General features: G+C 37.6%; 1 protein-coding gene across 8 annotated transcripts in view; it reads left to right on the top strand.

Moving 5' to 3' along the window:
- The window catches only part of TBC1D5 (TBC1 domain family member 5), a 317794-nt gene that overhangs the window by 292365 nt on the left and 13239 nt on the right, over window positions 1-12190 (top strand). For all 8 annotated transcript variants that reach the window (XM_063154185.1, XM_063154177.1, XM_063154169.1 and 5 more), the window contains one exon: window positions 60-159. In XM_063154185.1, coding sequence (XP_063010255.1) covers window positions 60-159 — 100 coding nt within the window. The remainder of the gene's footprint in view (window positions 1-59; window positions 160-12190) is intronic.

Below are 12190 nucleotides of genomic sequence, written 5' to 3'. Positions count from 1 at the left end.
TTTTAGTCTGCATTATAGAAATTTTGGAGATTTTAATGCTAATAATCTTTTCATTGTAGGAGGAGGAATTAGAGGCCCAGATTTCATTCCTACAAGGACAGCTAAATGATTTGGAAGCCATGTGTAAATATTGTGCAAAGATGATGAACACGCATCTTGGTAAGTGCAGTACCTTGAATTAACCTGTAAATCTTTGCAAAGGCTCTTTCAGTGTTTGTATTAGAACTAAAACAATATTTATGTAGTACAGTGCATATTATTTTATAAGCCATGATAAAGATTGAATTGATGTACTCAGTTGTTCTATCAGATGCTGCCAGCCTCCGTATCTTTATTCTGTCACACTTTTAAACTTGGGAGTAGGATAGCCGCTGATGATACTAATAAGAAGCAGAGGCATTTTAGCACAGATATCTTTGATTTCTTGTATTATAAGAGACTTGTTGGAGCTCAAACCTTGTGAACTTACAGACTTGAAGTCCACTTGCAGTTTAACAGCCCCACAGTGATACTTGATGTGTGTAGTGATAGTTGTATAGTATTCATATACTTCCATTAAATGTAACATTTTTATGATCTACGATTACCTTTGATATGTCAAAATGTTACTGTAGGCTGGATAGTTTGATATTTTTCTCAGAACAGAAGAAGTATAGTAAGATAAAAGTCAATACATTGGGAACAGAATCCACAAATACTCCAGTCCAAAATCCTGCCTACATATTGCCAAGACAAATCTTGCAAGAGAAAGTAAACAAAAAAATTTCTCGCATTGACCATAAATATTTTTAACCAAGTTTTGATAAAAGTCGTGGTTTTAAACTATGTTGATCTGAACTCTAAATGTTGGTATATTTAGTTATGTGAAAAAGCACCATTGTTGAGAAATCAGGGCAAAACTGCAATAATTTTAAATTTATTTATGGCCTGCAATATCTGAGCAAAATAAATTAAAGTTGAAGATTTCAGTAGGTAGAACTAAGCATGTGATATCTAAGTTTATCAGGCCAGAAAGTTCAAATGTGAAAACCATATGGTAATTGTATTTTCTTTCATGTGGGTGTTTTACTAGCCGCTGTTACAAACCTAGGAAAAGCTATAAATATTGTATTGCTTGAAAGTTGGGAATTACAGCCTTGAAAAGCCAAGTCTAAACCTCTAACCCTGACAGCTTTAGTCTGATGTATTGTATTGCTTTTGTGAAGGCACATGACTAATGATGAGATTTGAAGCAAGCAAAGGGATAAATTATTAACTACTGAAATGATGGGGAAAAGATTGCTGTGTCAAGAAGAACAACTGAAGTTTCTTTCCTCTCGGAAAGAAGACAATGAGTGTTTAGCAAGGGTGTCAGTTCCAAGCATAAATATTTCACCAACTATATCTGCACCAGGAATCAGAATAAACCCAGACAAATCTCCTTGAAGCAGTCTGCCTTTCAGCACTGGATTCATGAACTGAAAGCATATGATCTGTGATCATATCAAGGGGTTAAACCCTTTTTCACAAACATATTAGAAACAAAAGCATTTAGGGCCAGCAGTTTCCCAGAAGCACTGTAGAGGGGTTTGTTACCCTCACAGGACAAGGAAAGCCATCCCACTTAGTGCTTTGGCTGTGGGTGTATTGTGATGCCCCTGCAACACTCTCAGAGCCTGCCAGCCTAGTCTCTTCCATGTCTACTCCCTGTACTTCTTCACAATATTCCTGCGTGTTCTTGTCAACATCATGGACTATTAACTTTGTAAACTTGTCTTACACTGGAGTGTTTATATCCTATAGAGATTAACAGTTACAAGTGATAGACAGCACAAGAGAGACAGAGACACCACCAACCTTCACAGCCTCTACATTTGTAGCAAATTTATGAGTTAAGGTATGCCCAAATCAACCAGCAGATGATCCACATGAAGGCAGGAAAAAAAACCCACCACAGTTCTTGATGATGTGGAAAATCCCAGCAGGCTGTGCTAGAAAATGGATTCTCTGGTGCATCATAGAACACCCCCTGAGGAATGTCTCCAGAGTCCATACACTGCTCAGGGCTTCAGAGAAGGGCAGCAAAACAAAACCCAAGAGCATATCTGGTTATTTCTAAAGGGAAAAGTTAGCAGAGGCTCCTACATCTGATCGTCCCCCAGGTATCCATTTACCCATGAAAATGGCTTTGTTTCAGAAACTGCAGAGCAGATGAGTTATATCACTCCTCTTGTAAACTGTAAAATCTTAACTTCAGGGATATTACTTCTTCCTCTTGGGCTGAATTTTTCTGACTTCATCACCCAGCTATTGGCTCGTGTAGCATTTTTAATAACAAAGTTAAAAATCCTCATTTAATTTACATATATCCAGTGATAAAGTAATCTCTCAGCACTGTTTTGCTAAGTAGAACACTACATTTTATTTTATGTGAGTTACTTTTTAGACCAGATCATTTTTGTGGTCTTCCTTTGAATTCTTCAGGATTTTCATATGTCTTTTTAAGTGGGTTAATTGTATCAGGACATGCTGTACCAGCACTGGGCCCAGGAAAGTGGTTACTTAGTTCAGGGAAGGTCATCTCTCTACTCTCCTGTGGCATTGCTCTTTTTAAACATTTGTAATGCAGCATCACATTATTGGTCTTTGATGCAGTGATAGTTTGAGGTGATAATATGTTATGACCTTTAAAATTTGGTGAATCACAGCTTTCTAAATAGAGGCATTTATCCTGTGGGTAAAATCAGGAAATGTTTATTTCCGGCTGTGTTCCTTGTATTTGACGATATTAAAATTCACTTCTTGCCATTTGGCATTTTAGCTGAATAATTCAGGTAATTCTGTGATGTACTCCGTTTTCTTCTGGCCTTCTAACTGCAGATATAACCATCATATATTTAATGGTTGTCTAAATTGTTTATAAAAATTGTATATATCTGATTGCAGATATATAAAAGTTGGGTAGTCTTACAGAACTAATTCTTTCAGCAAAGAGTTAGACAACATTTCTGTGAATTATGAATAAGTCAGTCAAGCAGGCAGGCCTGCCTTTTAAGTTTGATAAAATTTAGGCGCTTATTCTTAAAAACCTCCCTTTTTTTTAGATTGATGCTGTAAACCTGCCTTTTCAGACATTATTACTCAACCAATAGCCATTTTCTTGTAGGATGCATTGCATTTGCAGTTCACGTTATAACAAAACAATGTTAATTCAGGCTTTTAAAAATGCATATCCAGTGATCATTTGCCACAAAATTATCACAATATCAAACAATTATAAAATATTCTTCTCATGGATTATTATGAGACATATGAGACAGTTGAGGATTTTTTGGCTGTCTTTTCTCAGGTTCTTTTCCTTACTAGAGGAATCCAGATGACAGTCAGATGCAGTTACTTCATTACAGAGATGATGTGTTGTAGCTGAGAAACTATCAAAATAACCATGAAATTATCTATGCTGTTTGGAATATGAGGGACAGAATGGCAGTTTTTATTTTGTTCATATGTTCAGAGATGCTTTCATTAAATGTTTATCTCCTTCTGTAAATAAACCCCACTGTCTACAACATGGCAACGACATAATTAACTGCTTGTAATATCGGGGCATGTTACCATGGCAATGAATGATGGTTCTGAAATATTGCTACAAAGTGCTATGGGTAGAAATTAGAAATATGGGGTTCATTATTAAAATGGAGGAAAGTCATTTTGTGATCTTGTTCTCCATCTTAGGGCTGTGTGTTAGAAAGAGCTTTACTTTTCTTCTCTCTCTCCCTTAACCACTGGAGTACTGCTCAGGGGAAATTCCTTTTAACACCTCCAAGGACAAATGTCAAAATTTAGGTATGTAAAATAGCAATACAGGGAAGTAGATTTTGCTGTTTCTCCCACCTGTTTTCACAAGGTTGTCATAGCTTTCAAAAAAAAAAAAAAAAACAAATCCTGTGTTCAATTTTTCCATTATTGAAATGAAGATACATCCAAACTTGTAAACCTGTCATGTGGCTTTGCTCACAAAATAAATGCAGAAAATTACTCAGCTCATAGGGAAAAAGTATAGTTGCCATAGCTATCACTGCTCCAGCATCATCATGACAGATACTGTTTCTTGATGTTACTTTTTCACAAGCACTAGCCTTTTTCAGGAAATAATATTGTCACTGGTGATTTCAGAAATATGGTAATATTCTGAAGCATTTTTCTTTCTGGGAGATACTCTACTGTTAGTGCACATAAATTCCTCAAGGCTCAATGATTCAGAAAGCTGTAATACACCATTGAAGTATTACAGTTTTATTACCTGTCATAATGTTACTTCTTTTTTGAAGAATTTTGATTATTTCCTCCTTTCTTGCACTATGTGAAACTAAAAGCATCAAGCTAGCAAGCGCATTCAGAAAAAGATTTTTCCTGGTAACTGGTAAATGTGACATCTGTACGATGTCTTAGAGTAGATAATGAAAAACATGTCTAAGAGACACGCACACAAACAGCGCTCAGATGGCCTTATAGTATCTGCTGGAAGATTCCTCCCTTGTCCTTCACATGGGACATGGGAATGAGTTTGAGGTGTTTTTTCAGCATGTCTGGAGTGTCTCAAAGAGCAAAGCTTTGTTACATCCCAGGCTCAAGCCTGTTAGATGGCAGTTCAGGTGACACCGGCCAATGACGCTGTCATCTGACACCATCTGCTATTCTAATATCTTTAGGGTTTGGACCATGTCCACACTGGCCCACAATTAAAGTGCAGCTTCTTAACAAAAAAAGTGAACTAAAGCCCTGGAGAAGTATCAGCCCTCCCCCTCCATAGGCAAGTACCAGTATGAGAGATTGTGGAGGTTTTATATTAAGTTGCCAGTTTTGTTCCAGAAAGAAAAGTGCTGAATTTCAAAGTGTTGTCTCTTTATATGGGACAGGAACCAATCCATCACGACTGTCTCAAGCAGAAGAACCTAACATTTGTTTCCAACATGGTTTTGGACCTCCAAGTGTGGGAAAGTTTACCAAGTAATTACACAAGTAGCACAGTAAGTCCTTCTCATGAGAAGCAATTTATAGGAACATTGGTTCCATATTAACTTGGATATGGAGATCTTTATATAGAAACTATTTTTTTTGATGGGCAATTTATCAGGTTATAAAAGTAGAGAAACTAAGGTCATTCCCCACTTGCTTTTGCTTAAGGGCAGCACTATGTAAATGCAGAAGGTTGCTTCCCCAGCTAGCTGAGATTCAGAAGCAATTTAGCTGCTTTCTTGCTGCACAGAGCCTCAGCTAATAAGCCCTGAGGATTCATACCAGTTCTGCAGAGTTAGCTCACAGGGTTCTGCACAACACCCTAGAAATATGTGCAAAGGTACCCAATTATACAGAGGAAACATAAGTCTGCCTGGTTTTATTAATTTCACCTTCATACTGTTACTGCTTAACTTGAACCAGCTGCCAGAGGGAGATTCAGGTGGGTCTCAGAAATATGTTGCTCAATATCCAGGTTTTTAAATCACTTCTTGTCTTGGAGGCAACATCACAGAAACCTCTTAGGTCTGACCTACGTCTACTAAAGCATCATGGCTTCACTAAGCCAAAGCAAATAAATCCTTCTCTGAGCTCCCCATCCAGGGTTGTTGGATTTTGCTTGTGGTGCATTTTCCAATTTCACTCCTGCTATCTGTAATATGTTGCCATGTCCTTGACCAGTATTCCAGTACATCTCTACCCCTCCATTGCAGATTATGGAAGGGATGTGGAAAAGTGAAGTTTTCATCTCACATCCTTCCAAACACCACCAGCATCCTGCCTTTGGGATGGCATGCCAGCTGTCAGCTTTCATAGGTAGCCTGTAAAAAATTACATGTATTTACAAAATGCCCAGAAATTATGGCATCGTGGTAGCAAGAAAAACGAAAACCAATCTTTTGAGAGTTCTTTGGATGGGATCACAGGACATCCCTGCCACAAACATCAAGTAGTGCTGGCACTTATATATTCACTAGCACTACCTGACATCTCCCAGACAAATATTATTTGGAAGTTTTATTAAAAACAGTTCAAAGCCACCTTTTCATTGTGATTATTGCAAGCACCATGAGCAAGGAAGAAAAAATACCAAAATAAAGAAATTAAAACTTACAGGATATAGTTGCTAGTATAATTTTAGTTGTTGTGTGAAATAGCACTTTTAAAGGTTCAATTAGACTGATTTAATTCCTTCCTCTTTTATCAGTCAGTGCAGTTGTTATAAGGATGCATTTTATTTTAAGGATCATTTACAATGGGGAAAGGAGAGGAGGAAGTTGATTTAATGCTCAGTATTTAGGGATTGACATACTGTCCAATATAGATCTGGACACAGTGCTTGTTAAATGTATGCAAGATAGTACTGAATTATTGTTTTATGTATCATGTGATGAAAGGAAAGGTTATGACATTTTTGTAAGGATAAAATGAAATGGAAATTATTTTGCTGCCCTGTGCTGAAGTGAAATACTTCAGCATTGTTGAGTAAGTAAATGCATTCAATGAGTTTTCTTATGCTTGGGACATAAATAAAATAATCCATGGTTTATAAATCCAGTGTGATTAGAAATGCTATCAGTATAAAAGGGCACATCAAACACAGGCCCATGAGTCTAATGGATTGTTGTATTTGGTTCAGAATAATGGTGTAAAATAACCTACAAAAATAGCATATAAACAAAGAACATTAGCAAATTCATTAAATCAAATGTAGGAATGCTTACTGGGAAATAAGTATTTGTTGTATAGCATAGTATACAAGAAATATTTGTTACACAGACTTACTTTCAGACTGTCACTTCTGGTCATTTAACAGATACATATATATATTATTTTTATTTTTTTTTAACATATGAAGAATAAAAGTGTAATTCTTCATGTTCCATGAATTTTAACCACCGTTTTGTCACTTAAGGGTAGCTTTTAAGCTCAGAAACAACTGGTTCAACTCAGAGGAAGCCTCCTTTCTTTCTATAACAACCATGCCAGTCCTGAAAGACCAGCTGTGGTAGGCACCTACAGATGCTTTCATCCCAGTAGTCTGAATGAAAAGGAGATTAAAATAATGAAGCTTACACAGCCCCTCATTACCTGGTTAACAGCTTTCCTTGCAACTTTCAGTAAATTCCCGTTGCTTCCTCCCTGCTGCTCAGTGAGCGTCTGTCTTATACTGAAGTACACTGACAATCCACCCTTTTCCTTTCCTTTCCTTTCCTTTCCTTTCCTTTCCTTTCCTTTCCTTTCCTTTCCTTTCCTTTCCTTTCCTTTCCTTTCCTTTCCTTTCCTTTCCTTTCCTTTCCTTTCCTTTCCTTTCCTTTCCTTTCCTTTCCTTTCCTTTCCTTTCCTTTCCTTTCCTTTCCTTTCCTTTCCTTTCCTTTCCTTTCCTTTCCTTTCCTTTCCTTTCCTTTCCTTTCCTTCCCTTTCCTTTCCTTTCCTTTCCTTTCCTTTCCTTTCCTTTCCTTCCTTTCTCTTCCCTTCCCTTCCCCTTCCCTTCCCCTTCCCTTCCCTTCCCTTCCCTTCCCTTCCCTTCCCTTCCCTTCCCTTCCCTTCCCTTCCCTTCCCTTCCCTTCCCTTCCCTTCCCTTCCCTTCCCTTCCCTTCCCTTCCCTTCCCTTCCCTTCCCTTCCCTTCCCTTCCCTTCCCTTCCCTTCCCTTCCCTTCCCTTCCCTTCCCTTCCCTTCCCTTCCCTTCCCTTCCCTTCCCTTTTCCTTTTCCTTTTCCTTTCCCTTTTCCTTTCTCTTGGGCATTGGTTTCTCTTCCAGTTCCAGCTTTAAGGAAGTAAAACCTTAACAGAAGCAAAATTGTTGTAGGACTAAATTGTTCATTTCCCCATTATTTCCATAAATATACAGATATAAGGTATATGTTAAGCATAATCTGTTTACTGTGGGTAAATTAGAGTTGACAGCTAAGAATTGATTGTGTCTTTGAGCAATAGATGGACAAAATGACTTCATTACCCTACCAATCTCCTTCTTCGTACATCTGCAATTCTGTGCCCTGCTATGGGTTGATGACTGGTAACTTTTTACTACTATTTCTCTGATGTCACAAGCATTGCCACACTTCAAATATTGATGAAGTGTTGGTGCTCTGCACAACACGTGAATCAGAAGTATAAATACATCACTTATACTCAACACTGTATAAATCATTTATATTCAAATAAATATCTTGAAGAATGCAGTGTTGCACAGATAATTTCAGATTTTTAGCATCTTAAATTCTTTAAGACTCAAATGTTGCTACGTGGTGTTTTTAATATAATGTGTGATTGTTACTAGAAGCGTTGGCATTCACAGTGAGGTAAATGAAAGGCTACTTAGCAGCGTTGCCTTCATCAACACTTAGATCACAAACACTATTGTATTAGAAGGGAATTTAACTCCTCTCATTTGTATTTTTAATGCTGGAAGGAAAATGCAGTAGTTGGAAACATCCTGAATTGCATTATTAAACAGCAATATCACTATGCCATACAGCATCGTCTTTCTAGAAAGGCCACAAAGCAGTGTTAAGGTCTAGAGTTCATTTTTGTGCTCATCAGACCAAGTTCAGGTAGGAAAGCAGTATTTATTGTGAAGAGAGAGAAGGATTGATTAACAGAAGCTAAAGTCTCAGTCTGTCCTCCTAGCCCCTTAATGTTCTTGAAAAGACAGTCTTGCTGTCACTAGTATATTGTGCAGGGAATGTTGGAAACATTTTCTGTAAACCCTGATTTCATAAAGACAATCATACAACAGTACTGGAATATGAGTCTGGAGAGTTGGCTGTGCCTTGACATATATAGGAACACCTTTGGCTTTTCTGTTTTGGAAAAATAAAGAGGTGTAGTAATACAGTTCTCTCCTTGCTCCTGGCTACGATGGAAGTGAGAAGGTACTTTTGCATTCTGAGTTTGAGCTCTCTTCTCAGTAGTGAAAAAAAGGGTGAAAAAAGTCGATTTAACATGACTCTGGCCCTGTTGCTTGTTCACAAGTCATTGATCAGGAGCTACTAGTAGAAAAGCAGCGTTCGTAATACAGCTTGCAGCTATTTCTAGTTAGCTCCTCTCAGCAGGAGTCATCTTCCTGGAAAGGCCCCACGGAGACCAGTTTAAAATAGAAGTCATTAGCAGGGAGATGCACTGCAAAAGCAGCAGTGAGAAAAAACAAAACCTCAGAGAAGTTTGGTTTTCTCCACATCCATCTGATTTTACGTCAAGTGTGCTTTGTGCCTTCATCTGGCAGGGTGTTTGTCTCCCACCTCCTCGGTGGAAGGGGAGAGGTGCAGATTTGTCTTCTGGATGGATGGGCATGAAGAGATGCCTGAGGGGACCTTGTCTACAGCAGACAAGTTTTCCCATTCATTTAGTGCAGCTCCGGTTGGGTGGTTGGGTTTCTTGCAAAGTCTGTATTGAATGCAAGCAAAATTTTCAGTGAAAGTTACTGTATTTAATAAGCCTCTAAAATAATTATGCCAAACCTAACAGCTCTTCCACATTCAGAGAGGAATGTTTGGAGTAGCCCCTTTCCCTGGCCTGGGAACTCAGCACTGATCGCTCACACCATCATGGAATATAGAGCATTTCAGGCGTCAGAGAGCATAAGCTTTATCTAATTTTCCTGCTAGAAGCTGCTGTGGATGCTTTTCCTCTTTCATTGCTATAGATAGCATGTCTTCAGTTTAAAATTTAGCAATTAATTTAGGGGAAGGGAATAGAAATCGTGATTTTTTAAAGTACTTCTACACTGAGTGTGCATGTGAAGTGATTCACAATTTGCCATAACTGTAAGAGCAAGAAATAAAAATATATTTCATCTTACTTTTTAGCTGTTTCAACTGTTGCTAACAAATTCACTACCTGCCATAATTTTTCCCCACATTTTTTAAAAAAGAACATGAATGCAATCATTTGCATCTTCCTGCTCTGTAGTTGTAGTTGGATTTAAAGTATATCCAGGCAGGTGATGACAGTCTCACTCAGGAAGTAATTATTGATTTACTGGTCTGGTATCTATCAAACTTAAACAGGTCTGCTCATTTAAGAATAAGTACCCAAAATTAATTCTAATCCATTATATAAAAGGCATCCTTTGAGATGTGAATCTGGTTTGAGGGCATCCATCAAAGTGGATAATGTTGCTGACTTCTGAAGAGAATAACTGGTTTAACAGCTCTGGTATTTCTGAGGCTTAGTCAGGCTCACAGTCAGGGTATGACAGTTCATTTTGTGGTAGTCAGACTTTTGTTAGCACTATTTTGAAACAAATCCAGAGTCTTGTAATGGCAGTCTGGTATCTCGTACATCTCACAGCAGTGCTCTGACCACCAAGTGAGAAGTTGCAAAATTCACTTTTTGTTTTCCCCTACTAAGAACTTCATTGAATAAAGAAATATTGTCTTTTTCTGCAGAAAACATTTGGCATCAGCTAAATGAAATATTGAAAGAAAAGAAAGAAAAAAAAACCAAACAAAGCAGTCAGGAATATCTGACCTTAACCTTTGTTTACTCTGTACATTAGGATTTTGAAACTTTTGAATAACAACAGCTATGCCAACAGATTTATAGCACAGAATCAAACTGGACTCAGATTTGAATAATATAGAAATCACATAATCTGTTTGTTTGATTCATTGTATCAATGGGGTTTTTTTTTAAAGGTAGGAAGGTGTTTTCACTTCCAAATTGACATCTGCAGGGTTTTTTTAAGATAGTTACTTTTTTATTAAAAAAAAAACAGCTGTGAGGTACTGATATATAGCAACAGATAAGGAAAAAAATCAATATGTGGCAAATTCATTCATATACATGAAGCACTTCTCTCAAAGTGCAATAGCATCTTCTGTGAAGGAATAATTAAATTATACATCTCAGCTTAAAGTAAAAGTCCTTCAGCTGAGTAGTATTATATCAATATATATATCAATATAGCACTCTTGAAATAGTATCTTTCAAAGTATTTCCAGTTGCAAGGGTACCTTTTGAGATACAGAAAAGTAAAACAAGCTTTTTTCTGCACTTGACAGCTTGTTTTCCCTCTTGATCTCAGCAACTGACTGCCCTATGTGGTCCCCCCAGCAGTGGGAAAACCTTGGATGAGAGTCCCCCAGTGAGGATGCTGTGCCCTGGTGCATCCATTCACAGGAGAGCAGCTGCAGAGCACAAACCAACTTTCTTTTCATCCATCCTCTTCTCATGTCTCTTTCCAGTCACGTGGATTTCAAAGGGGGGTCCCAGCAGAAGGATGTGGTCAAGGAGGCACTCATGCAAAATCACATTGCCCATATACTTCACTCACCTTAGGATTATTTTTCTTAATTCCTCCCTACTCACTAGCCAGGGAAGAAGAATGAGCATTGGTAAATTTGGGTTCCACTTATTTGAAAGTTAAAAAACTTTGCATTCAGAAGAGATGAAGCCGGCAGATTAGAAGCCATATGCAGTTGAAGGACATAGTAAAGAAAAGGATTCATTGCCAATTCCACAAGGAATTCTACCTTCCTTTCTGTTTCATTGCACGAGAGAAAAACATCCCAATTTATGCCTTTATGCCTCAGTTGCTACTTATTGGCTGTATTTCCTACCTTTTTGCTCCTAATCTTTTTTCCTCTGAAACTAATATTAAAATCTGGCATTAATTTTGCTAAAGTAAATATGTGATGATACAAACATTTCTATTAATTTTTACTGCTGGGTAACTATCATATTCCATTCATAATTTTTTTTTTAAATTTCTCTATGTACTGGCTCATCAAACATGGTTTCAGCTGGGTTTTACAGTGAGGATAAATTATTTTCCTTATATTTTTAAATACTGATTCACAAAACATCTCTAAAGGTCAGTAATAATAGTAGAGTATTTCCACATCATGTGGAATACCTTTCAGCTTTTGTTTTCTTGCTCTTGTCCTTGCAATTTTTTATATTTCCTTCATTTAGTCTTCAGCAGGTTGGAGGTTTGCTTTGAATTATTTTCTTGGTCCATCTGCTTAGTTCGTGTGCATGCCCTAGTTTTTTAATGTATGGTTTAATTTATGTGGGGATCACACACTATGGAATACTTTCCTTTCTAATGCTGAGAAATGGAAAAGACTGTTGAATTCAGTGATTCAGGCAGTGGTCAGGCATGGCTGTCCTGCCTATGAAGGCTTTGGACTTCTGATGTTTCAAATTATGGACCTTTTAAAAGAAGGAAGTCATGCATTCTCTC

The sequence above is a fragment of the Melospiza melodia genome, chromosome 1, assembly GCF_035770615.1.
Source record: "Melospiza melodia melodia isolate bMelMel2 chromosome 1, bMelMel2.pri, whole genome shotgun sequence".
Classification (NCBI taxonomy): Eukaryota; Metazoa; Chordata; class Aves; order Passeriformes; family Passerellidae; genus Melospiza; species Melospiza melodia.
The sequence above is the reverse complement of the archived record's forward strand: the minus strand, read 5'-3'. Positions and strand labels throughout refer to the sequence as shown.